The sequence below is a fragment of the Anas platyrhynchos genome, chromosome 2, assembly GCF_047663525.1.
Source record: "Anas platyrhynchos isolate ZD024472 breed Pekin duck chromosome 2, IASCAAS_PekinDuck_T2T, whole genome shotgun sequence".
Classification (NCBI taxonomy): Eukaryota; Metazoa; Chordata; class Aves; order Anseriformes; family Anatidae; genus Anas; species Anas platyrhynchos.
Genome location: NC_092588.1, coordinates 50432476 through 50460006, shown reverse-complemented (window position 1 = coordinate 50460006; position 27531 = coordinate 50432476). Strand labels below are relative to the sequence as shown.

Genomic DNA, 27531 nt, shown 5'->3' with positions numbered 1-27531 from the left:
CCTGCGGGAACACAAAGCTGTCGGGCAGATGCGGAGCGGGCCAAGGGTGCTCACGTTCCAGGAAAAAACTGTTTAATCCTGGAGCGGTGGGGAAGGCTGAGATCACCACGGCTGAGAAATCATTAGCTTTCATTCAAATAATTCCCTGTTATCAGCGTGTATGGTCTGAGGGGGAGACACTTCTCGAGTGCGAGTGGTTTTCGGTGTGCACCTCACGCCTGTCACTGAGGTAGGGACATGGGGAGCCCCCACAGGTGCTGTGCGGCTGGGCAGAGGTAAGCACCCTGTGCTTTCCTCCCTCCCCCTGTAACCCTCTGCCCTGGTTCAGGGGTTAGGAGTGCCCGGAGTAACAGAGCTTTAAAAGGCATCAGGGTGTTTCACCTGTTGGCGTTTTCTTTCGGGCTTGTGCAGATGTTGGGTGTCACTTGCTTTTCGTCATTCTTTAGGTAAAAGCTCAGATCCTCAGCTGGCCTTGATGAGCTGGGGACCTGAATCTCACTCCATGTGAATTCAGGAGGTCTCTGTGCAACCTTGAGGACCTGTCTGTTCAGATAAAATTGCAGGCTTTGAGCTACAGCACAGTGCTACGTTGGGAAGGTAGCAGTAAACCCCTTCACGCTCCTTTTTCTTTTTTTTCCCCCACGTACTTTGACTTCCCTGTCAGGTGTCTTGGAACGCAAAAACTCAAGGGGTGCCAATGTTTTCCTCAGCACCCAGAGGACCGTGGCAGTGTGCTTGTGGTGATGTCAGTGTTTTCTGTCCAGTGTGCGAGTCCCTTCTCTGATTGCCTGGCTTTTCTCAGATATATTTTATGAAATACTCACTGGGCCTGGCTGGAGAGCGGACAGTGGAGGTCAGAGGGCCTGTGGTTGTTTCGACAAGCTGACAGCTGAATCTGAGAGATGTGAGGGTTTCTGCCCTTCCGCTGCCATCTCCTCGTGCCTTCTCCCACCGAGAGAACTATTCGCAGTTATTGGTGAGCTCTGAACGCTACAGGCAGCAAAACTTATGACAGATGTTGTGTAAGAGAGCCGGCTCTACGCAACGAGCTAAGTTCATTTATGGCTTCTTCTAGTGGGCTTGCACAATAGGTGGCTTCTTTGAGGACAAGGTCTTTGAGTAAGCAGTCAGAGTGACTGCTTGCATGAAGCATTGAAACTTATTTGACGTTAGCTGGGGGGGGATACTACTGCGTTACCATTTATGCTAGGGTCAAAAGGATAAACTTGAAATCGAACAGTAATTGTTATAGGATGGAGCAGCAGCTTATTTGTGTCACTGGAGTCTGTTTAAATTGCTACAAAACCCAGAAACTGTTGCAGCTCTAATTTAACTAGGTGGAAGACTTTGGGATATAGCTGAAGGACTGCACCTACGAACGGCCGAGCTAGAACGTCCTCCTCCATGTTGAGCGTGCAGCTACGTGAAAGTAAATTCTGTTTGTTGACCCGACTCGCCATGTTTGGGCAATCTTAGTCTGGTGAAATTGCCTGGAAGACTGGCGCAGTTGATCCCCTGTAAAATTGGAACGAGCTATTGATCACAAAATGTGTAATGATTAACCCGCCGCCGCAATGTTAACCTGCACGTTCAGAACAACTTAGTTTTGACTTTTTTTGTTGTTGATCTTATTCATGCCCAGCCCACCTCTGAGTGTTTGGCTTTTTTTTTTTCTTTTGCGTCTTCTATTGCAGATGGAGCAGTATAAATGTTGATTGGTCATTTAGTCTCCAGACTATGTTTTTTAACTGCATCATTAGGCTCTGGTGACAGATGGTATGAAATAAATAGTAGCACAAACTCTGTCTTGCATTTTGTGTTATGACACTGAATAGTTTTGTTAACAGAATAACAGAAGTCAGAGCCTTGCTAACGTACTCTTTTTCCTTACCAGTTCGTTATTGTTCCAGAACCCAGAGAAGTCTTGGAAAGTTCCTCCGTAAGCTTGCTGAGCCAGACTTTGTAGCTTATCTGTGCAGTTGAGGACTTTTATTGCCACCTTCTGTAAAACCTAAACATTCATTTAAAGAGCCCTTGAGAGTTAGTGTGACTTTGCCTTGGCTTATTTTGGGTTATCTCCCAGGATCTGGCAAAGCTGAAGTCCTTTTATCTGCTGCAAGGGCTTTTTTATCTTTTGCAAGCAGCAAATTAAGAAACTCTCCACAGTTTCATGGGTGTTACTCAGCCTGCTTGAGGTAGCTACAAGGTTGCAAGGTGATTGGTTTCACAGGGGTTTATGCTGATGCCAATATTTGAGACACAAATACGATTTATATTAGAGGCAAAATCTCAAATTTGAGGCAAAGAGGAAGGCTTAAGGTATTTTCTTTGACCCCATCACATGCTTTCCACTTACCAGTAGCTTGATGGAGAACGTTGGAACCGCTTCTTGTGCTGTCTTGCGTTCATGAGACTGGAAAATAAGAGGTAAAAAGCTCTTTCACCCCCCTCTCTGAGCTTCAGAAGGTATTAAGTGCAACAGAAACCAAGTAATGTTTTGCAGTTCCAGAAGAGGTGTTGTGAGAGAAATCTTAGAAAGTTCCATCACCTGACAACGGCAGAAATGTGCTTACTTGCATTAAGACATTTCCTACAGTTTCTCTTCTCTTTCAGAGCCCTTTGTATCCTGGTTAATAGGCGTCTGCCTTTTCAAACTATTCAAGCTCTGGTCAGATAGCTTCCCTACCCAGTTTGCAGGAACATCTTTCTCTTGTTTTTGTTTGCTTTAAGATCATCTGCAACAAAGAGTGCTAGCAGAGAAGTCGACTTTCTGCGGTGCTCTACGCTGTCGGCACAGTGGTAATCTGGGTTCTTACTGCGAGTTAATAGGTAAAGGAAAGTTTGTTCCTTGCTGTTCTCTCGTGAGAGAGCTAATGCTAATCTGTTCTTTTCCTAACGTGGTCTTGACAACCGTATTTTAAAAATTAAAAAAGAAAGAGCTTTATCTTGAAAATATCTGGAAACTGAAGGGGCTGGAAAGTAAAGAACAGGTTGACTCATTAAAACATTGAGTGCTAATCGCAGTACTTAGTGTAGTTTTACAGCTCTGAATAGTTACACTTGTTTGCAAACGTGGTTCTTGCTATTCCCTGTTCTACTCCATCTGTTCCACCGCGCTCTCTTCTCCCAAAGAAAAATCATTTCTGTAAAGGGACTGCTGTGCTACTTTGTGATATGTGGTGATGGCCGTGGGATGGCCATGAAGACCGTTGGGTACTTGGCACACCTTCACAAAGCAGCCAGGACAAAATCCCTGTTGTCCATTTGGGGAGCTGTAAGTCTAGTCAGACGCTTGCTTTCCTTTCTACATCTGCTGTTCTAGGTCTCAATAACCAACAGCAGCACTCGAGGAAACCGCTTACCTGTGCTGAATCCTGCTGAAGTTGAAGGACTATTAATGGGCTTGGGCACTTCACTTGCTTTTAGCCCATGAAAAGCCTTTGCGTGTTTTCAGGTGGTGTTCCTTTTGGGGCTGCTGCTTCCAAGTTCTTTGGTAGGCCCTGTACCAATGGAGCAGTGTTTCTTAGCCAACAAAGATTTCTTTTGTTGCATCTTTAGGGAATAAGCAGCAGATCAGAACTGAGGTTTCCAACTCCACTTCTCCGTGTGGCTTCAAGGGAGTATCATTATGTTAAATATCTGCGCAGGTGCTTCCTTTGAACCCGTAGCTCATCCTAAAAAAGACTCAAGAGGAAGCACCTGTGAACATGCAAGTTCTGCAGACTTGTAGATTAAAAGGGAGGACTAATCATGGATTTTGCAATAAGTGCCTTCAGCTCCTGACAGAGTACTGGGGCAAGCATGGCTTGCTCTTCTTTCCCAGAAGAGGCTTCTCCTTTATAGGATCAAGAATCTCCTTTATAGAGTGTATATATTTTATGTATGGCTTTATTCTAGGTTCCCTAGAATAGAGAGAGGTCCCTTCTGGCACTCTGGAAGCTTATGTATGTCTAATTCTGAGTAAGGAGATGAAATTTTTTTTTCCATGCAGATGTTTATTTTGACAGCAAGGTATGGGCCTCAGCAAGAATAGGATGCTTCTCAGCGTGTATTCTGCACAGCTGGCTTAATGACACGATTTAACTTGACTCTGACATCAGCACTCACAAGCTATGCAGGTTTTTCTAGCCACCTGTGTTCTTTCCTGGAATAAATGCTGTCCTAACTACACGGCGTAAGTTGCTGGAGAACGTGAAAGACTTAAAAAACCTTTTTGTATGCTGAATGTATCAGCAGGCAGAGAGGAGTGCTGGTGGACGTGCTGCCTGCGAGTTAAAGAACATCTGCATTTGTAATTCAGGGAACAGAGCCGTAGCCTGGCTGTGGTTGGAAGGCGCTTCTGGAGGTCATCTAGTCCGTCCCCCTGCTCGGAGCCCGGCTGGCTGGAGCAGATTGCTCGGAGCCATGACCAGCTCAACCTGGAATTCAGCCTAATAACATGAAAAAAAGATTGCTGAGGCTAGTTAGCCTGATGGGATCCCTTGCTGAAAGCTGGGTAAATCCAAAAAATGTCAAGCGTTTTTTCTTTCAATTGTGGGATACATTTTTATTATTTTTTTTCAGCTATTGTAGGTAATGTGTTTTCCCTGACTGACTTGATTTTTTTCAGTCAGAAGATGCATTCTTCTTGCACTACCTGTGTGTGGTAGTCTTGTAAAGCTGTGGTGTGTTCCCAGTTCTGCTACACGGATTCTCAATTATGTCTTTTTTTTTTTTTTTTTTTTTTTTTTTAAAAAAAAAGTGACTTCGTAAATAAGATTTTATTTGCAATTCATCTCACTTCTTAAAGGTGCAGTCTCTACTTTTTTTTTTTATTTTGAAAAAAAAAAAAAGACAGATGTATGTATTTATTCTATGTTATTTGTGTTGGAACTGAACTGAAGCAAGTCCCTTCCAGCGCGTACAACTCGGGCTTCAGCTTGCGAGTTGGAAACTGAAAGTGAAACGACCTTATTTTCTGCTGCGGAAGAAGCAGTAGGAAAAATAACTAGAGCACACATACTGATAAGAGCATTTCTTCAGATATGATCATCTGACTGTTGATAACGTCTGAAAAGAAGCTTGGGATATTTCTGGTCCGGCAGAATTCCTTTCCAGCAAAACAAGTATTTCTCCAACCAGTTGTGTCTGTCCTCTCCTCGTTACCTGCTTTGTTCCTTGCCAGCGCTTCCTCGCAGAGCAGCAGCCGTACGTAGAAACAGCAATCCTCATTTCTTCCGTGCAAAGGGTTAGCCTGGGAGCGGGGAGGCGCGCTGGAGAACAAGGCCACGCTGACAAACACCCCTCAGGTTCCTCGCCAGCTCTGGCAGCCGGCTGCAGCTCGGTGCTGGCCCACACGGAGGAATGCAGGGCATGCCTTGGCGATGGTGTCAGCGGGGCAGCAGGAATGGTGTCCCCTCCTCGCTGCTGCCTGGGAGCCGCTCCAGCCCAGCCGAAAGGGGAGTCGGTAGCGGTGGCTTCTGGAAGGCAGGTTTATTGCTGTTTTGGGGAGAGGGAATGCTTTTCTGGGTTTGTTTCCATACCGTCATTAATGCCAGGAGCCAGCCCTGTTCTTTTCAATGCTGCTTCTTACATCTCATCCCTCCCAGTTAGGGGGAGGACGTGTGCCTACCAATATGCATAAAAGGAAGCTTCAACAGAGATCCTTCAGGATCGGGCAGGATATTCTGCTTCTGAATCACTCCAAGCTATTCTGTGATGTAAATGCCATCTGATCCATGTTACGCAGGTTCCACGGTTTCAGCCTCAGTATTTTAACCTGCCTCATTTAAAATCAGTCATGTCAGAAAACATTACTTTAAATGCTTTGAATACAGCATTTTTCTTGGATATTAAAAGTAAATTGAGGGAATAAAGAGATACTGGTGATAGAACCTATTTATTTATTTTAATTAGTAAGATAGTACTGGTTTGTTGGTATTTATTCTGCCATTCTTGAACAATCTGGTATACCATTTTGAAACTAGTATTTTTCCACTTCTGTTGTGAAAATTTATTTCTTAAGATTACAGTTTTGCAGGTTGATTTGTAGTGTGTGTAAATGTGCGTGTGTATATCTATCTATATATATAGTCCATGTGCTTCATTACTCAGCAACACATATCCCTTCAAAGTGTTCTCTGAAGTAATGGACAGTGCTGTAACCTACTGTTGACTTGATAGGATTTCCCTTCTGAACTGTAGGTATAAATCAGAGTACCTATTTTACAGACATTTCCTTGATGCTGTATATTTCTTTCAGTAGACAACTAAGAACTGTTGAGAGTATCCAATCCTTTGAAAAGGACGCCTTTTGGGATACTTGGGCTTCAGTATTTTATATTCTGTTGTGAGATGTTAAAGCAGAAGTGAACCAACCAGAGCCTAACATATTATTTTTCTTCCATATTCGCTGATCTGTGCGAAAAAAGCATAAGGTCATTTTTTAGATCTCTTTTCCTCTGTCGCGGTCTGTTTATAATTTTTGGCTCTTGTATGCTGAGCAAGACTAGATTGTTTGGCATAGCACCTACGAGGACATTTTGTCAAAATGTTAGCTTTTCTGATTTTCAGTGCTTTGGCAAGATCTAAACAGTAATTAATTCCATGTGAGCTTGGACATCTGATATCAACAAATAGCTTTTAGCTTTTTCATAACTAAAATGATGTGCAGGGTGACACTTGCAGTGGGAGGATCTTGCAAACTTTTTGAGGCTTAGAATTTTTGAAGAGAGTAAAGGAAGGAAATGGGAGTGTTTTACAAAAGTGAAACGAGTGCTTCTTGTCCATATTTGCATATCCTCTTTCTGTGTACTTCAGTGTCACTTCATGTTATGCTGTGTCAGAAATGCTGTCTGTATACCCCGTATACTGGGGTAGCATTGATTGCCCTTCTGCTGGTGGAAGGGTGGGATTAAGATCTGACTCTTCTTCGGTGGAGACTCCACGTTGAATAATGAGGAGGATCACAAGCTCTCTGGGGTAAAGTACAGCTGTGTGGTCAAGGAGGCTGCTCCAAGAGGAGTCCTGTTGCAGAGGCTGGAGTAAGTCCTCTACTTTAGGAAGAGGTTGCCAGGAGAGGATCCCATGTTGAAGAAATCTGAGTATTGCTTCTAAAAACTAATGCATTTTCATCTGTTGTGGAAATATTGTAAGATACAGGCTTTTTAGGAGTATTTGATGTGTGTTTTCCTCACTTGTGGCTAATTGCTTTGAGACTGTTTTACCTTTTCCATTCTAGCAGTGGTGGGGTAGAGGAGCTGCTGATGGAAGCTGAAACTAGCCACTAGTAGCTATGGTCTAACCACGTACAAAGTGCTTTGTAATGTGAAATACTCTGAAAAATCAGGTCCTTGATGTATTATGGCTACGACAGATTAGTAAAACTCCTGGCTTTTACTTTTTCTCTGAACTTAAGTTGCCATCTGCAACATGAAGGAAGAAGCAAAGCGTTCTCATCTTCCATCAGTGTTACGAAAATAATGTCTATGAAGGCAGGGGAGCCTAAACCTTCTTAGTTCAAGCTTTAATTTATGGCTAGAAGGTTCTGGGGTGTTGTCCAAGATAAGTTGCCCTTCTGTTAAGGGTTTTTTTTGTTTACTTTAAAAAAAAAAAAAAATGAAGTTGGTTCCTTCTCCCTAAGGGGGAAGTGAAGGCAAGCTGAAATAGGGAATATTCACGGTATGAGTGGCAAAAGGTTTAACTTTCTCTGGAAGCAAATGAAGCCCCTTCCTATGTGTTTCTGGTCAGTGGTTCTTCAGAACTTCATCAGGTTGTCAAAAACTTTAGTACAGCAAAAGAAGCAAGTTTCCTCAAGTGCTGCGGCACTTTGCCTGTGATTGCCAGGAGTAAGAGTGATTACAGGGGCTTGAGGTCCACTTCTTGTATTGAGTGTAACTTAGCACTGCAGCAGGAGCTCTCAGGGCTCAAGTAGTGGCTCAGTTTAAAAGGAGTGATTAGCAAGTGAAAATATTGCTCAAGTCCGAGGAAGTATAAATAAAATCAGAGTTGTAAAACTGTTTTGCTTTTTTAACGTTTTTACTTTCAGAAGCAAATCAGTGCCAGTGTGTTGGTTTCATTCTGACAGATAGGTAATGGAGTTTTAGTTGGTATGAGGCAAGACACGTCCAGCACTACTGTGCTATGAGTTTCAGTTCTTTTTTTGGTCGGTGTTTATTGTAAGTGTAGTCGTAAGAAAACATTACAGCTGTCCAAACCGAAGGAGTCATCTCTAGTGATGAGATGTGGTATGACAGAGGAGCAATCTCTTGCTCATATACAGCCATTACTGGAGGATGATCTATCCAGAGTACCTTTAAAATTCAAGTCAATCTATGCAACAAATCTCACAGGCATGCTGCTGTGTGCTATTTCAAATCAGTGAATAAGATTTTGTAAATTAAACTTGGGGCCAAAGCTTTCTCTTTTTTCTCAATGTGCTGCTTATAACCCTGGTGTGTGAATTATAGGTATCTACAGTTGGTCAAGAACAGGAAGGCTTGTATTTGCCAAGGTTTCTTTTACCTTTTTTTTCCTGTTCAGGTAATGAACTTGACCTGCTCTTTGCAAGGTAGGAGGGGAGTTGAAAATGTCTGAGTGACCAGGTAACGAAGGGACCTATGGGACCTTTGGATATCCCTTCCAACCCTGGCTATTTTGTAAGTCTGGAAGTTTTTGTATTCTTTGGTAAGCTTATTCTTTGGTGAGTTTAGTTAAATAAGTTCCTTACTCACTAAAATTCAATCAGAAAACAAGGATACAGTTGCACCCTTTAAAAGAGTGTATTTGTTCGAAAGAGGCTGACAAGTCTAGATCCTACTGTGAGCGCTGAAAATAAATGGGAGAGTATTGTGAGGTGTCTGAAACGTGAAACCAAGCACAGGTAAAAGCAGGCTCTTAAAATGAGGCGTCCTGGGTCAGAATCTAGGCAAGTACAACAAGATCCCTGCAAAGATCCTAGTTTTCCTTTCCGAATAGGACAGAGTTGTATATCCTCTCATTTTTTGCTCTTCCTAGTAGAAATTCCTAGACTATTAGGTACGTTCTTTATTTTGGTAGGAAGTAGTGGTGAGTTCCAGCTGAAGTACTGGAAAATCTTTCTTGCTGCCTGAATGTCAGCTGTTTTTTAGGGACTTCATCCTATCCCTGTGTAGTGCAGTCTGGCATGCTATGAGTAGGTACTCTGGAGTGTATTAAAAGCTGTTCCGGAGGTTGAGTCGTCGCTGCGCCTTCCTATTTCACTCTGCAAGGGCACCTCTCGAAAATGAGGCTCAAATATTTTTTTCAAAACAAAAGGATTTCTTGTACAAATCTTCCTATAATGTATTTGGATCTCAAGTATCTCCGCATTTCAAAATAAATGTAGAAATACACTCCTGTAATCCATTCCGTGTATTAGCTAGGACCTTGAGAGTCTCCAAAGCACACATCCCAGTCTTCTCATGGCATTTCGAAAAGGCGTGCTTGTGTCTATGCTGTTTTTTTTTATTTTTCTTTGATTTTAATGTATCATCTAAAACCTTGGAGGGGGAATTGCTGCGGAGGGAAGGCAGTTTTTATGAGGTTGCACAATAGCTGTAGCAAAGCAGTAAAACTGATCTCGGTGTTGCGTGTTGTAGCCACAGTCACCTCAAGCACTGTGCAAGGCTTAAAGGAAAATTCTACGAACGAAGAATTCCCCGTTTCGGGACCAGCAGTGTTTTTGTCATATTTTATCGTCAAATGCCGCAGAATCTGCCAAACTTGTGACTCATGTCCACGCTGGGTACTGCATTTGCACTTAATTCCACAACAGACTGTTGCCTTAGGCAGCGTTAGATTGAGAGTACACGCTAGATCTCACCATCGCTCTCACCCTGGAATCTGCATGGGCTGAGCTGTCGTGGTCATATGTGAAAGAGCTTGTGGATATTTGTAAAACCAAAACATTCTTGTCGTCTTTCATCTTTAAAAGTCACCGCGTGTAACATTCAGACACTGTTCTTTCCAACATACCAGACCTGTGGGCTACCTAAAGGTGGCAGGGCTTGCTTGCTGGTGACTGCGAGCATGGTGAGATGGCACAGAGTGAGGGGCAAAAAGTGCCTGGTAAATTGTTCTGCTCGTCGTAGCTGGTATTTTAGTGCACGCTACGTACAGGAAGCGAGTGATGGTAAAATGTGGTCTTAAATAGTGTAAGATGCAAATAGCTTCTTACTTCACCTCCTGTTACCCAAAATGTGTTTTCCTTTAAGCTTGTAAAGGACAGCATGCTTCTGGCCTGCAGCTGGAGGTGGGCTTGCCGGTACGGATGTACTTAAGTGTATGATTAGGCCATTCTGGCTGGGTATATTTAATGTATTAACAGTTTTAGGGAAAAAAATACTACTATAGACATTTTGTACCAAGCCAGCTTTGACTTAAGCAATTTGGGAGGTTAGATGTTGAGTAACACTGCTGAGCAGTGTCACTTGCACAGAACTTTGTACCAAAGACTTAGAGCTACTTTTGCTCGAATTAAGCCTTTAGTAACCCTTTTATTGTTTCTGTTGCAAATATCAAATAAACTGGTGCAGTGACAATAGGATAGCTATATTTATGCAGTCCTTCAATGAAAACCTTGATACAAAGACTAATATGTCTGTAGTTACAGTCACCATTCACTTAGAAATTACAGAATATAATTTTGTCTAATATTCTAACGAGACTTGTAAGTAGGCTTTCTCTTCAAAGGGCCATTTTTAATGAATCTTATTCTGTTGAAGGAGAAAAAGGCTTTGACCATCTTTTGGAAGAATCTTTCATTTTGCTGCAGTGAGCTGTATTACAGAGCATAATTCAGGGCACCTGTCTGTTTCTTGACAGGTTGATATTGATTTGCACCCTCCTTCTGCAAAACTTGCTAATTTTCAGGTGATCAGAGAATAAATATACACGTTGCAAGAATGTCACAGTATGCCTTTAAGTGAAATTATACCTCTCATCTGGAAGATGTTCTTCCATACACCTTATTTTGGGATCTGAACTTTCTCTACTATGGCAAAGAGATAAGAAGTGTGAGATAAGAGTGGGAGGTGTAACTCCCACTGAAGAAAATGGGCAGGGGAGTGGGATAGGAAGAGACAGAGAAGGACAAGTTGTGTGGAACCGGCAGAGCTCTGTCTATAATGCCCCTTCTGGCGCTTTCCTAAAGCAGGCCTGGCTTCCATCTTTTTCTGTATCTTTTCTCCCCAGCCTCCTTCCTGGCTCTGTTCCCAATGCTGTTACTGTCTCCTGACAATGCTGCCCACACGGTGTTTCTCACAGCATCTGCCTCCTGCTAGCTGCATTTATTGGTTCTGATGAGAAGTCCACTTCCAGTTACCCCGATGGAGCCTGCTGGGTGTGAAGCACTGAACCATACATGAGTTCCCTTCATAAGCTCAGAAATGCGATGGATACCTGGTCCAGTTCTTCTGGTATTAGAAAATATGCAGCGTGCCCTGGGCACCATCCTGCCCTCTGCTTTCATCTTGATGCTCTCCTAAGATGACAGCGGTGTTTAAGCCTTTGTTTCTCCAAATGTGTCTCCCCAAGCAGTTAGTGGGAAACTGACAACAGGAGTAAGTTTGTCATTCTCAGTTGAAACTAAAAGCAGTTGCAGTGCTTGTGTTTTTATTTTTTACACAGCCAGAAGGATGCCAATGTTTAGGTATTTCTGGCTTGTACTCCACATCGTGAGGAGGGAGAGAAGCCTTGGGTTGATCACGGAGTCTTGTGCGATCTCCTCCCCATGTTTGTCCTCTCAAGTCTGTGTCTCTGCTGTTTCCTCATCACAGTTGCATTCTCTCACAAATGAAGAAGCTCATCTGAAGCTGTACTCCTCATCCACAGGCGTACTGTGTGGGACATAGATCAAAATTCAGCGTTTCTTTTCACAGATGTGGTGCTTAACCTTCTGAGCCAGAAAAGCCCAGCTCTGTGCTGCTGGACTTTCCTACCTCTTAGTCTGTGTTGAATCTTGCATGTCCAGACCTGAACTGTCCCTTTTGCCAAGGTCCCAACCTCCTGGTCTTGTGCCTCTTACATGTCTCTAACCCCATACCAAAATATCCCACGTAATTCTCTTGATCCACCTCAAGCCATTCATTTTCTTACTGGATGCTGTAGGCGAAAAAGCAGATGCTAATCTCAGATAACACATACATTGCAGTCTGACTGGGAGCTGGGTTGTTGTATAGCCGAAGCTTATGTTTGAGTAACTGACTATAGAGGTAATGACTCGTGTAAGAAGGGGGAAAAAGTCAGTGCTGCTACACAACCCGTCACAAAGTTTTATGTATCATTGGCACTGCTAGCTTTTTTAACCTCTCTTTTGGAAAGAAATCTTTTCTCAAAGTTGTTTCCTTTGAGATGCTTTTACTGTAAAATAAAGTACAAAGCCATCCGCATCTTCTTGGTAAGAAAGATATGGGGAGAACCAAAAAACACTACAGAATATTCAACTTAGTTAAATGAATATGTTTTGCTAATATCCATTTTCTTAAAACACTGCCTTTTACGCTGTCCTTTAAATGCCCAATTGTCTGTGCATTTTGGTCCTTTGTACTATATCCATTTCTTTTTGGCCAATGTGTTAACCTCAGCTGCATCTGATGCTCCCACCAGAGTACAGATAACACTGGGCATGGCGAGGCTGGAGCTGCTGATGTGCACGTACGGGCTGGCTTTCTCTGAGCAGAATGTGGATTGCTGGCTTTTGCCTCCCTCACCCTCAGTTCAGTTGCTCTCAGGTTTCTGTCTCGTACTCATCCACCAGCTTTCTTTCTTCCTTCCCATAACAGATGTTCAATAGTGTTGAGATCTAGGTCAGACCAGTCATTTCTAAAAAGATTTGAAAGAAAAGTTTAGGGTGTGGGAGGAAGGAGATGTCAAAGAGGATACGTACATCAGTGTCTTAGTTTGAATCAGCAGTACACCTGTAGAGTGACCGTCCCCATCATCTCTCCTTGCCGTAGTTCAGTTTGCTCAATTCCCAGGCTTGATTGCTCTTGGCTAAAGCGAAACTGAGATGTGTTCAGGAGTGTGCTGAATGCGCTCCAGCCTTTGAAGTGCCTTTAGCACATGGCGCTGCAATAGGAGTAGTTTGGAGCAAAACTGCTAAATGTGACTAGTGTCAATTCTGGATTTTTGTTACCAGCTGTTGTACTCAAGAGATCTGCTCTTGATGTGCTGCACTTCTTGCTAATGTAGATGCAGCCTTAGCTGTCACTCACACAAGTTTAATTTTAGCAAAACATTCTGAAGTACTCCTGTCAAGTAATTTATAGCAGAAATGTTGTGCAGTTGATTCACTGTTTCCCACTCTGGAGTAAATCCCTATTGGAAGAGAGGGATTTTTTTTTTTCTTCTGCGGATAAAAAGATAAGGGAAATACTGAAGAATGAAGGTAATTAAAAAGGTTGCCTTATGCTAGCTCCCCTGCGTTTTTAATTGCAAATGCATTCTAGAGCTCAAGGATAAATTCAGTATCCTGGAAATTAACCCATCTGCTCTCAGTCTTACAGAAGTTCAATCTTGTGCTCCACTACTTTGCTACAAGGGCAGTCAGCAAACCTTCAAGATCAGTTCTGCATCAGGGCTACCAAAGAAAACCTTCCCCAAGCATCATCTAACTTCTTGCTGTATGTGTTAGGGCAAAGACATCCTGGGATAATTAAGCGATGCTTAATTTCTTACAGATTTGCTGTATGTTTGGTTGACAGGGAACATGCAAGTCTCAGCTGAAACTTTCCCCTGCAAATGGGGGAAAGAAGGAAAAGTGGTCTATAAAGGCCATTTTGTGTGGATTTTTCTTACGTGCTGCGTGGTATGAAGCTCATACTGAAACTTTCCCTCAGGGAAAAGTGACAGATAATTATAATTGTTCTCTGCCAACTGCCTTTTTCCACGAAACTTGCTTAATATCTTTTAAGTCTGACAGCAAAGAAAAGTTTTCAACAAAACCATCTACAGGTTTGAAAGCCATCAGTGAATCATGCATATGCATCAACTTCATCACACAGGCCTCAGCTTCTCAGGAAACTGGGCTGAAAGCAGGGACTTGTACCAAGGGATTGACCAACAATGACAGCGACTCTGTTGGAGTACTGTGTAAATTCTTGGTTGTTTTCTGTGTGTGAAGGCGTGCCCTTTCATTACAGCTAGCTGTGAGCAGGTACAAATCTAATAAAGTAACAAATCTAGTATAGTAACTTGTACGTATTAGGGATTTAATGTAACCATCCTTTTCTGTAGCTAGGTACTTGAAATTTTGTTTTTATTAGCTTATTTATTCTGGACATCAGGAAGGGGTTCTTCACAGAGAGAGTGGTTGCACACTGGAACAGGCTCCCCAGGGAAGTGGTCACTGCACCGAGCCTGACTGAATTTAAGAAGAGATTGGACTGTGCACTTAGTCACATGGTCTGAACTTGGGTAGACCTGTGCGGTGTCAAGAGTTGGACTTGATGATCCTTAAGGGTCCCTTCCAACTCAGGATATTCTATGATTCTATGATTCTATGATTTAGATTACATAATCCTAGTTTTTTATATTACTCTGTAGAACTGTCAAAATGCTTACCTTTGTTACTTTAATGACAAAATTGGATTTATTTTAAGTTGCTTTAAGTGAAAAACAACTGAGAGAAAAGTTCCATACGCTATTTCAAATAATAGATTATTGACTGATAACAAATGTCCAGGAAAGACATCCCAATATAAAGAGCAAGAAGTCAGAGTACTCACTTTTTGTTAAATGTGGGGAAGTTTCTTTAGCAGAAAGCAGTTTTTACATTTCACTAAAAGCATGAAATGGATCCATTTGTTAGAAGAAAAGCACAGTTGTGCCTGTCTGTCAGACAAAGTGATGAAACTGCTTGTTTTGACAGTGTTGTGACAAAGGAAAATAATTTAAATGTAAAGAGTATAACTTTTAATTTAGGGTTCTGCTGGTTTGAAACATCGAGGCTTCCTGATAAACCAGTACCTGCATTAAGGAGCACCCCTGAAGGAAACTCTGAGCAGGCAGATTGAGGTATCCCTAGAAGAACCTGCTAATGTTCTACGTTTCAACTGGGAATGCAAATGTCTGTGGCCTGTGTTGAGAACATGAGTTAAAATGGCACTGACCTTGCAGGCAAATGTAAATAAAGTAAAAACATCAGTGAAGTCACTTCGTCAGTTTAGGATTTTACAGTAGTATCCACTACATGATCATAGGTTGAGTAGTTTGCTTACATTTCTTGACTGTAGTGCCATGTCATGAAAGAAACAACTCTACCTTTTTACAAAATGTACTTTTATTTTTTTCTGAAGTATTTGGGGTATGTGTTTGAAAGGTATTTTACCCTTGGATTGTAAAATAGAAACCTGGTATATAAAACATGTAATGAAAATGCAGCTGTAGTCTCTATGATAGTTGGAGTGGCTTAATAACCTGCTTTAGTAATCCAGTATGTGATACTAACTCTTTGTGATCTCCTAAAGCCCTTCTCTCTTCAAATCATGATTAGCCTGGGGTCAAGAACCAAATGAATTCACTTTGGATTTTGATCATGTGGTGAACAAAATAGGAACACCCTTGCTTTGTTCATTCACTTACATTTCTGTGATTATGCAACTTTAAAGTTGTATTTACAACTACATCATCTGATCTTTATTTAAAGAATACTTTTAGTTTACATTTACTGTGAAAGCATTTCCATCATCCTCTTGCCCTTGTATGATCATAGAATAGCCTGGGTTGTGAGGGACCTCAAAGATCACCTTGTTTCACCTTATCCCAATGCCCCATGCCATGGGCAGGGATGCCACCCCCTAGATCATGTTGCCCAGAGCTTCATCTAACCTAGCCTTGAACACTTCCAGGGATGGGGCATTCACAGTCTCTCTGGGCAACCTGTGCCAGTGCCTCACCACCCCCTGAGTGAAGAATTTCTTCCTAACCTCTAATCTAAATCTCTCTTCTTTTAGTTTAAAACCCTTCCGCCTTGTCCTATCGTTATCTACCCAAGTAAAGAGTCCTTCTCCAGTCTTTTTATAAGACCCCTTTAAGTACTGATAGGCTGCAATGATGTCACCCCAGAGCCTTCTCTTCTTCAGGCTGAACATCCGCAGCTCTCTCAACCTGTCTTCATAGGACAGATGGTCTAGCCCCTTGATCATCCTCGTGGCCTTCCTCTGGACCCGCTCTAACAGCCCCACATCCCTCTTGTGCTGGGGGCCCCAGACCTGGGCACAGTACTCTGAGTGAGGCCTCAAAAGGGCAGAGCAGGGGCCACCCCTCTCATGATGCAGCCCAGGACACAGTTGGCCTTCTGGGCTGCAAGCACTCACTGCTGGCTCATGTTGAGCTTTTTGTCCACCAGAACCCCCAAGTCCTTCTCTGTAGGGCTGTTCCCATTGAGTTCTTCTCCCAGTCTGTGCTCAAATCTGGGATTGCTCTGGCCCAGGTGCAGCATCTTACACTTGTCCTTTTCGAACCTCATTAGGTTTACATGGGCCCACTTCTGAAGCCTGTTGAGGTCCCTTTGGGTGGCATCCCTTCCTCCCCTTCTATCAACTGCACTGCTCAGCTTGGTGTCATCTGAAGACTTGCTGAGGGTGTCCTTGATCGGCCCTGTCGGAGGCCGTGTGGCTCGTGAAGGAGAAGCTGGCCTTCACCAAATGCAGGTGAATCCAGTGAGGCAGGAGCCAAGGCCTGGTGCTCGACCTCCTGGAGCTGGTGGAGGTGGGCTCCATGCTGCCAGAGCCAGGCACGTTCCCATGCAGTGCGGGAAGAGAAGCTCAGCAGCAGCAGAGGTGGTTTCAGGGAGTCAAGCATCAGGGAAAAAGGAGGGAAAGAAAATGGCTGAATGTGCCATAAGAAATACATTGATTGAAATAATGACAGTTTTTGATTCAAATATCGTTTTTACATGTTGTCAATCGGTTTTAAAGTAGTTGTGATCATGATGATATACCCAAATAGTTAACAGGAAGAATGTACAGGCCGTTTTGTTGTATTTTCGAAATAAAGCAATGAATGACAATTTCAGACTATGAGCATCATTGCTGCTGAAGTTTTTTTTGTTGTTGTTTGTTTGTTTTTTTTTAATTTTTACAAAAGCCTTAACTGGGGCACAGTTCAACTTGGGAATTGTTGCAACTGAAACGTAGGATTGGGGAGGCTAACTGAGCAAAAGCGTATTTGTGGTGTGTGTGGTTTTGTTGTTTTTTTAGGGGAGTTGTTTTTTTTAAACCCACCAAAACAGAAATATTTGTTTTTCGTGGCAGCACTGCGTGTGTGGTGCAATCAGCGTGGTATTAGCTGTCTGTGACGGTACTAACTCGTTGCTTATTTTAGCATTAAAAAATGTTTCCTGCGAAATACAGGAAACTAATTCAAAAACACTCTTTGTTGCCTTGATAACTCTTTTTTTCTTCCTGCAACAAAAAAAAACAAGGAAAACAAACAGGCATATAAACGTGTTTCAATGTCAGTTAAAAATGAATGGTTGTTTCTATATCAGCACTGACACTGATAAAATCTCATTGACCCTACTCGAAGTGAGGGAATACGCTACTGTTTCTTGTGTCTTGGGCAAAAGTAAAATATTAGGAATTTCACAGTATTGTATTTTTTTTATATTGATGTAACAGTGGAAACAAGATTCAGGTTATTGTATGTGAGAGTTTCTAATTAAGCTCTTCCTGTTTTTTTATAAGCTTGTGGTTAATGTTAAAAGAAAAATACTTCAGCGTAGGGGCAGGGGGAGGGAAGGATCAGACTTTAGTTTGGCATTTCCTAATTTGCTGACTTTGGGACTGGGCATTTTGAACTTTTCTTCCTCTCTTGTTCTTCTCTTCCTCCTATGGAAGAATAAGGAAGTAAGATGTTACTCTGTAGTGTGCAACAGTATTCATCTCAACCAAGTATTCTGTAAGAGAATTTCACATAAGTTTAGGTCTTTTGGAGGGAGAAATTTGTTTGAATCTTAAAAGTTTTGGGTGTCAGGACTAGCGTGCATTAAAGAGAAACCAGCGGTCTCTGCTGCTCTAGTCTGTTGGTTACCGGTGTCAAACCAAACCAGTGGCCCTGATCCTGTAACAGCAGCAAATTCTCTGCATGGTGATCCCAAAATCTTAATTGTAAAGTAGCAATAGAAACTTCACACCTGAAATAAAACCTAGTTGAGATTTAAATAATAATAATAATAAAAATTACTGCAAGAGTCAGTAAGACTGTGATCCTGTAAATGTGACACATCAGCTCCAAGAGATAAATATGACATCACAAGCTTTAAACTGAAGTCAAATGGAGTTTTTCTTTTCACATGACCTTTTCATCTCAGGCACTTTTACAGGTGCAAGACGGATGAGTTCAGCAAGTGACTTCAGGATTTTTGGTTATGACTGTTCTTGCTGTAGACCATGTTTTTGGTCTAGATCTCTTGGTTTTCACCCGGAGCTGGGAATTGGCTTCTGAGTCTCAGCTAAGCCACAAATCTCTTACTGGATTTTGGGATTTATGAGGAACATGAGCATACAGTGCCTTAGCAATGTGCTTGACTTCTAACGAGCCGGAGCAGAGTAAATCAACAGCACGCCTTTGGAGACTTGAAGATGATTGCTCATGAGCTCCCCCGAGTCAAATGCGAGTTGTTGATACAGACTTCTTTAGGTTAACTTTCTAACGTCATCTGTCTGCCTTTCTTTTTCAGTCTCTTACTCATTCACTGTAGTGAGCTGAGTGTGCTCTGCTCATTCTCATCCTGTTTTGGCTCCTGCTCTGACAATTGCCCTAAATGTAGAACATGAAGGGAAGCTTTAGCTATTTTGCTTGGTTGATACTCAGAATCGATAGCATTTGCAGATTTTCAGTCTAAACTTGCATGTTGTAGTACTTAACGGGTTGTGTAGTAAAAATTCTGGTGTGTTGACAGGGTATTTTGGATTTTTAATTGATCATAACTACTTTCTTTGTTGTAAGAACTTATAGTTCTTAAAAAGATTATAAATGAATAATGCTAGAAATCACTAGACTGTGTACTGCTGGCAGTGAAGGGCAGTCTTCTGCTGTTTCTGAAATAAGTTTTTGGGATGACCTTGACTTTTACTGTCAGGTATTAAAAATGTTTCAACTGTCTTGAAGTAGAAGAGTGCAACCAAAAGTAACATGGGAAATTAAAAATTGTATTATGTGAAACTGTCATGATGCTTATTCAGTGTGCCCCGGAGATGAAACACCACAGACTTCTTTGAGTTTTGTATACACACATCTCTAGTGATGGCTTATGTGGTTGATTTGCTAGATAACGGGAATTAAGGCTTCTACTTCCAGGCCTAACCTTTAAAAGATTTTTCTTCTAATGTATCTCTTTTGTTCTATCAGATGGATAGCACGTCACCAAGATTTGACTGCCTTTCTGAAATATTTTAGGTACACAATATTTCAGTTTCCCTGGCTAGAAAAATAATTTTTGTTGATAGTGTTGCTGGAAATGGTTCCGTGCATCTTCCCAGTCTTATGACCTATAAAACAAAGTGACATGGTGAGCAGCAATGAGATGTCAAATACCTGAAAGCTTTAAGTCCGCCAAAGACGTAGGTTGGAAGGATGAGGCAGTTCAGTGGGTGGCTTTATGATTTTCCAATGACGCTGTCCTCAGCAGTAGCCATGTTTCTGTTTAGCATTTAGGTTTTCACCCCAGGGTGGAAGCTGTAAGTGAGAAGGATGCTTGAAGTCTGCTATTACTGTCAGTCTACTTTCTGGAGTACAATTCAGCTCTGTTACCATCTGCGATAAGAACATTTGTCTTGATACGACACTTTAATTTGTATATTTATATAATGTTGGTTTTGCTGTTTTGTTTGTTTTTCAGACACACGATGAACCCACTGATACAAAATACAGCTAGCTAAACAGCTATAAAATGCCCAAATTTGCATCTACAAAAACAGTTCAAATAGAAAATTCGGACAGTGATAGCACCATGGTGGAAAAACCAACTGCAAGAAAGGTAATAAAATTATATTCGTGTTCCTTTCATTTTGGTGAAATTAAAAGCATGTGTTGTATCACAGTTTTTGTTGCTGTAATGGGAAGAAATAAATAAAAAAACTAAATTCTGAAATCTTACCTACAGAGGAAAAAAATCTAGTGCAATTTTTTACATGCTTTCATGCCTAAATTAAATTAGGGAACAGAATTTATGCCTTTTGTTATAGCTTACAACTTAGATCAAAAGGAAGCTGGATATGCTGATATTTTTAATGCAAGTTAGTGCATAATTTCCGTATCTTAGATCATATGAAGTCTTTATACACTCACAAGAGCAAGGATTCATATTTAATTTAATTTTACAGTGTCTTAGTCTCTGTAACTAGCAGGTGAAACATTTCTGAAGGCCTGTAACAGTGCAGACCAATGAGCGAACACAAGTTTCTTAGGATCCTTTGTAACACAGGTACTTGTTCCCCTCTGGGAGGACTCGAAAGCCAAATGCTGCAGAGGGGTTGAGAGTAGCTCCAGTACAAGTGAAGCCATGTTAAAAACTGTACAATCCATGTTTGACTGCTGGAAAATAAAGGGATATGCAGGGTCCAGTGGTACTAAAAGCTGGTCTGTTCATAAATGTGAAGTATCCTTTCATTTTCTAACTTCTAGAGGCAAGTCATAAATAACCCAGTTCTCAGTTTTGTCTGCATGGTACACTTGTAAAATGGACAACTGTAATTAGCTGTAATGAATAGTAACAGTTATAACTTAAAATACAGAATATTATTCTAAGTTGTATGTTGCCCTGTGGAGACAGAATCCATTTAGCTCCCAAATGATGTTTAAAGCTATCTCCTTTAGAAAAGGAGATGGTGTGTTGCTCATACTTAGTATTTTGTTGAAGTCTTTCCTGGAAGACCACTTAATGAATAAGACAGGTGGAGATGAAAAAAAAAAAAAGGGGGGGAATAGAAGATCCAGCATCTGCTTTAAAATGTATGTCTTCCAAAAAGATCTATACAAAACATTAGACTTTTTAGCTTCTTCTCAGTTTCTTTTATGGGTCCCAGTAAAGTGAGGTAAAAATATTGATATCTGCTAACAGTGATAAATTACATAGCTGAGAAAGAAGTTAGAGTGAAATGGGGAGAGGAAGTTGACTTATAGTAAAGGGACAAAAAAAACGTGTGTTTATTTTCCTTCTTGTTCTTCTTTAGCATATAGTCAAGTTAACTGAAATACTGGGAAATTCAACACTGGAAAGGAGGGGGGAATCAGTGGGACCTAAAAACAGGAGGAACAGAAAGGGTATTGCAGTGAAATCTAGCAGAATTCAGTACTGCCTTTTTATGTATTTACTTGTAAGTAAGTTAGAGTTTCTAAAGCTTTTAGATGATTTATTTAACTAACAAAAATATTTTCTGGCTTAATAAACTCACATCTTGACACTGCAGTATTTCTGGGCAAAAAAAACTTCTGACACCTGAAAATCTTTGATAAGCAATGGCTGCTCATTCTAGGAAACCACCTGTGTCATTTTTTTTTCAAGTTTTATATGTGTTTTTAATTAAAAAAAAATCTAGAACAGGTTAAAGTATGTTTTCATCTTTTCACTTGCATCAAAAAAGAAATAGTGGGTTTTCTGGCATATGTCAAGTTCTAAATTTTCCTGTTTCTATGCTAAAGATACAGCTTGAAATGCTTGGAATGCATTTACTTATAGGTTTATGTGTATACAAATAGTTGTTCATATTTTTATAGTTCAAATTACTTTCTTCATCCATAAGCTCTGAATTTTACATACAAAGAGCTCTGCAGTCTGAGTTAAAAATAAATCAACTTGTCAAACCAAGTGTTTAGTGCTGAGGCCTCCTTTCCTCTTCCATGCCCCACCTCTGACTCTCCTCTCCCTGTTGCGTGCTACTATAGTAGAAAAATGATGCCAGTGGCTGGTGAATTTGCAGCCATTGCCAAAGGAGCTGCCTTAGCAGTGACCCTTACGCCCAGCTCAGTGTTTGCTAGTTGCCTTGAGATCTTTCTCTGCAGTAATCTCCTGTCTCTGATCGCTATAAACTGGTCCCTCTGCTGAGCCGTTTAACACCCATATCCTGCTATCTCTGCAAAAGCTGGGTAAGCTTTTGAAATGCAGATACATTCTGGCAAAAAAGCTGCACAAAGGTAGTAGTTGTTATGAATGAAGTTAGTAATTTTTCCAGGAAAGAGAAAGCTGAACACGGTGTCCTTTATTTAAGCACCAGGTAGGGGAGGTGGAAATATGGTAAATTTTCATTCGATTTAGAAAGGACTAAATTAACTTCCTATTTTTAGTAGTCACATGAAACATTTCCATTGTCACTTTGGTTGTGGTGGTGGTTTGTCCATAGCTGGTTGCTCTAACAAGGAAATGCATGTTGGTAAGACTGTACAGTGCACTAATTAGAAACATGGACAAACACGTTGGGTTACTCAGTATTTGAGATTAGTTTTCCCAAGTAATCCAGCCTTCACTGGCATCTTAAAGCCCAGGAGAAAGTGGAAGTTTGACCAAGGACATGGCTATGTGGACTAATTACATGGATACCAAAAAATAAATTGACAAACTGCTCCCTTTGTTGCATTCAGTCTTGTTCACTATCTACCTTGGCATGTTGTTTGAGGTGTAATTTGAGACTAACGTAGGATTAGGTTTGGGGTTGTACGGAAATAATAAGAATAAATAATGCTGAAAAGCTGTGATCCTAAGTAACGTTACAGAATTTCTTAAGCATTGCAGTTAACCTTGCTGTAGTCACGTTTTTAGCATAAGTGCAGTTTGGTTACTTTTGTCCTTATTTCGAGGAAAAATGAATATATGATTAAGATAGTAAATAGTCATGTAAGTCACACACACACACTGTTCTTCAACATAAAAACAAGCAATAGGCAGTAGTGTTCAGCTGGCCCTTGAATAATGTGCAGTTTCTCCTCCTGTATTAGGAAAAAAATAGACAAAATATTGCCAAAATGTAATCATTTGGATTCAGCCTGGAAAATGACTTGAAATTCAACAGACAACAGGGTAACACTAAAATTTGAGTTAGAAACAAAGTAAATCAAGGGGCAAAATTGTATCGCACAAACATGAAACTAAAGTGAAGATGGATTAGGCAAAATTGGATAGTGATTATTTAAAGTGAAGTATCCTTAGAAAGTAGTTGAAATTTCTGTAAAGCAGATAAAGATACGTATTAGATATGTAATATGTACATATCTGCAACCATGGATTTAAAAGCAATAATAATTTAAGCGTTAGAACTTCTTATGAAAAAGATTAGTTAACCTAATGTAATACCGTAAGGAGGTGATGCTGCTGGAGGTATAAAGAATAAAGAAGTAAAAATTTTTAGTGGTCCTTAGTATAAAAAATGCATTCTATTTTTCATGTAGCTTTGGCTTTCTTTTCAAATCTTTTGGTAGGAGAGTGCAATCGAACCACTTCTGCACTTCGACATGTAAATTTGTTCTTACTTCTGTGTCCACTAATACAAGTTTTTTGGTGCAGAAGTATTTTTGATCTACTTGTAGAGCTTAATTTCTCTGACTATATGGATGGAAGATAGGTAGTTTAATTATAGGTGTTCTTACATTCAACAGTCCTAAAGTTACTGTTGCTATAAGACTTAATCTTTCATACTTGTTGAGTGAAAGTTGATATTTACTATGCTGTTCTGATAACCAGTAAATAGCTATGTGAACTAGCTAATTTTTTTTAGTTCTTTTGAGAACTTAAGAACATGCATGGAGTAATATTCAGGTTAATAAAACGAGCTTCTAGCATATATGTTATATGTGTTTCTATTTTTGTTGCTTGCCCTACGAACATAAAAATTGATAAGACTGTACAACAGGTAGATCCTTCAGTGTTTGCAAGAGGTATTTTATAAACATAAGGAAATTTTAATTTTTCTGAATGTATATCTTCAATGGCAGAAAGTCTGCAAGTAAAAGGTAGATCTGTGGTCCAAAGGAGAAATGCATTTTCGCTTTGTAAAAAGTAAATCTCATCTTAGAAGGCTCCAACAACAGTTATTCCCAAAGCCATTTTAGTACCATGCAGAACGTGCTTCAGTATGTAATTATTTTTGATAGGCAGAAAGAAATGCTCATTCTACTGAGGTTTAGTACATCTGCTAGATTATAAATTATATGGCACTGCGTTGTCTCCTTTTGTGTATTGTCATTGATTGTAGACATAGCAGAAAATAGAGCTGGAATGGGATATTAAGAGATTGTCCAGGCTGCTGTTTGTTAACCTCCTGAGACTGTTTCTGTGGAACAGATTACAAATGTCCTCATGGTAGCACATCAGTATGGTTTTGCTGAGGTAGAAAATTCTTCTCGTTACTACACCTCCCAGTGAGGCATGTGTTCAATGTTGAGATGCGCAGCTCTGGTTCATCCATTTGCCCCAGAGCACAACAAGCTGTACACGGTTCTTGACAAATCTTGGCCAGACCTTTTCTTTGAAGCCTTGACTGGTGGAAACTCCACAGTTTCCTTGGGCAGTTGGAAAGAGTGGAAAGGTAAATTACCTTTACTTGCCCCTTGTAGTCAAAAGCCATTAAACATTCTCTGAGTCTAGTGGACAAGGAGAATATGCAATGCATTTTGTTTTGGAGCACTTTTTTAGTTTACGGATCTGAACATTATCATGTCTTTATTCAATGTTTTATTCAGTTGGTAGTTTAGATGAATGATCTGCCATAGAAAATCCACAGATGTTCTGAATTATAGGCCCCTGAAGGAAAGGTGTCAGCTTCATTTTAGTTTGCTTTTGTGGATCGCAGGAAGCTAATCAATAGACTTATTCAGGCTGAATTTTGAACCCTGCGTGGACCCTGAAAAAGATGTAGGTGGGAGCAGGAGTAGGTGCAACAGGGAATGCTCACTCTTTAAGCTGAAGTACCTGTTCTAACTCACAGGGCGGGCTGCCTCCTCTTGCCTTCCTTTACTTGAAATTGAATCCAGGAGGCTGTTACGAGTTACCTGAATTTTTATGTGGGGTCTTTGAAGAGTCTGAAGAACCTTGTTTTTATCCTGTTCTTTTCCTTTTGTTTTGTATTTAAACTATTATCAAATGAAGACTGCTCTACAAATTCGCTAGTGATTATATTTTTAATTTGCTATTGATCTTTGCAACTCCCTCTTGCCCAGGCGTGATACTGTCTGCATACCTAATTGCATCTCTATCAGCGTAGTCACTGGAAATACTAAATAGCATTGGGTTTGGCACTGACTTCTCAAACAGCCTGTTTGTTCATTGCATCCTTCGGATTGGAAAGGCAGCCCCTGGTTGTTCATGACATTCTAAGTAGCCCTTTAGCCTATTCGGTGTGCTTTGTTGTTTGTATGTGGTCACTGCCTAATTTGTATTGGATGCTTACTTGATTTAAAGCTTTATCGAGTACTCTGCTATATACCATTTTAATATATTTTGTTTCTCACAGAGTGGGAAACTTGCTTGCTTTCAAAGCAAGTAAATTTAATACAATGAACATCACGTAAAGAGGTGCAAATTTTAGGATACTTCTCATTTGAAAAGGATAAATGTTTATTTCCACAATAGCTAAGGAACAAAATACTCATTCTAAGATGTGTCTTGTAATTTCTGTGTATTGTGTGCAGCATGTTCTTTCACTTCATTGCATTTTTATTTGTCTGAAAGTATACATTTTGAGCATGCTCTCCTTTTAAGTAGATGATCATACAAATGAATATTCAGTGATTAACAAAACAAAAACAAAAGTAGTGTGCCAATCAAATTTCACATAATGCATGTACACAGGAATAAATGCGAAGTTATCAACTTATTTTAGCAGCTTGTGCTTCTTTAAACACCTGCTAATTAGTTTTAGAACTAACTAGTTCTAAAAAAATGTTGCTTTTTAAGGATTTCCAATTGGGAAAGGCTTGTCTTTTTTCTACAAAACAAGGTTAAACCAGTTATTTGAGTGTTTCTTGTTTACAAATCTTAACTGATGCTTTCTTTTGCCTTGTAACTAATGTAAGATAATATCCTAAAGACAGCAATAAAAATGTACTGTCATTCTATCATGTTGTGGGAGATTCTTATAGGTATGTATGAGAAATAACTGGATTAAGCTGTCTGGGACAAGGAAAGAATGCTCCTGGTGAGACTGGGCAGAAGTGGAAGACTTTAGTAGAAGAGCTCAGAGTGGACTTAATGTAGTTTAGGTCTGTCCTTGTCAATGGATATGTGTGTTTGCAGACATTAATGATCAGTTCTGTTAGATTGGTTAGCTTCATTTAAAGGTAGTAACATTCACATTTTACCTACCAAGAGCTTAGGGGAATCTTAGGGTTTTCTAGATTTTCTTCTAACATTTAAGGAAAAGGCCTGGGGAGGTGTTTGCTTTCTTTGGGGTTTTGGAGAGGGGTGGTTTTGGTATGTGGGCTCTATTTTCTGTTTTGGCTTGTTCTGGTTTGGGGGGAGAGATGGGTAAGGGGTGTATTTTTTGCTTTTTTTTTCCAGGTTTCCAAACTTGGACTGACTATAGGTTTCTCTGGGGGCATCAGCCCGCTACTTCAGGAATTCTCCTTAAATAGACTGATTCCTACCCTTCTTTGTGACTTCCCTGGTACGGACATCTGTTGTCTGAACCACGTAGGGGGGATGTTTGTGGGTTCTCTTTGTAATCATTGCTGCCTGTCCTCTAGGCGACAGTTTAAACTCGGAGTATCAGATGATATAATCAAGCTACCCTTCTTACCTGCCTATGTTTTAAAATAAAGGACGAGTGCTCTTGAGTGCTTTTGCTTGGCGTTGCTTGCTAGTTTCCTCTAATCAGAATAAATCTTTTAACTTCTTGCTTCAAAAGCATGAAGGAACAGCCTTTAGTTTTGTGCTGATTGGCAAGTAAGTGTATGTTCCTCTTCTACCTTTAGAAAATGAATCTACTAGTGTTTTCACTCGATCAGCTGTTGAATAATACAGAGCTGTGGAGTTGGGGTAACTGAATAATGTACCTCTACAGCACATAATGAAGAGAAAATGTCATTTCTCTGCATTGGCTCTTGATTGGTATGCAAAAATGTTGGGCTTTGCAGAGGGATCTTTTAAGCATTCATCTTACTAACTTGCTGCCTTTTCCATACTTCAAGCTCCTAGATTATCAAACAATTGTTCATAAGTTATTGAGTCCATCCCATTTTTCTCTGTTTATTGTAAAATGTCTTATAAGCAAAAATACTAGATTTATGCACCTAAAAATTCCAAATTGTACATATTTTTTCATGAATTTCATACCAGTTAAATAAAATTTCGGTATAGCTTGTCTATGTTCTTGGAAAATTTTGCTTCTGAAGATGATGCACTAACTATCCCTGTTGAAATGGAAGGGAAGCTCTCTGTATGGATGGGTTTGGGGATGGGGAGGAGGCAGGGGAAGGTTCTTAGGGGTTTTTGTTATTGTGTTATTGCTCAGTCTGAATGGCAGTGTGGGCTTTTAATGTACTGTTAATGTGATTATTGTACTATAGTCAGGGAAACAAATGGGCGTGGTCATTAAAGGTTCT

General features: G+C 40.5%; 1 protein-coding gene across 5 annotated transcripts in view; it reads left to right on the top strand.

Annotated features, from left to right (window-relative positions):
* ANKRD12 (ankyrin repeat domain 12) overlaps positions 1–27531 on the top strand; it is a 63985-nt gene that overhangs the window by 915 nt on the left and 35539 nt on the right. Inside the window, exons 1-2 of one of the 5 annotated variants that reach the window (XM_038175429.2) lie at positions 4980–5187; positions 19841–19978. In XM_038175429.2, coding sequence (XP_038031357.2) covers positions 19892–19978 — 87 coding nt within the window. In that variant the 5' untranslated portion in view covers positions 4980–5187; positions 19841–19891. Of the gene's footprint in view, positions 1–4979; positions 5188–6815; positions 6961–19839; positions 19979–26488; positions 26595–27531 lie in introns of those variants that run through there. The other 4 variants (XM_038175430.2, XM_038175431.2, XM_038175428.2 and 1 more) reach the window with 4 other exon arrangements.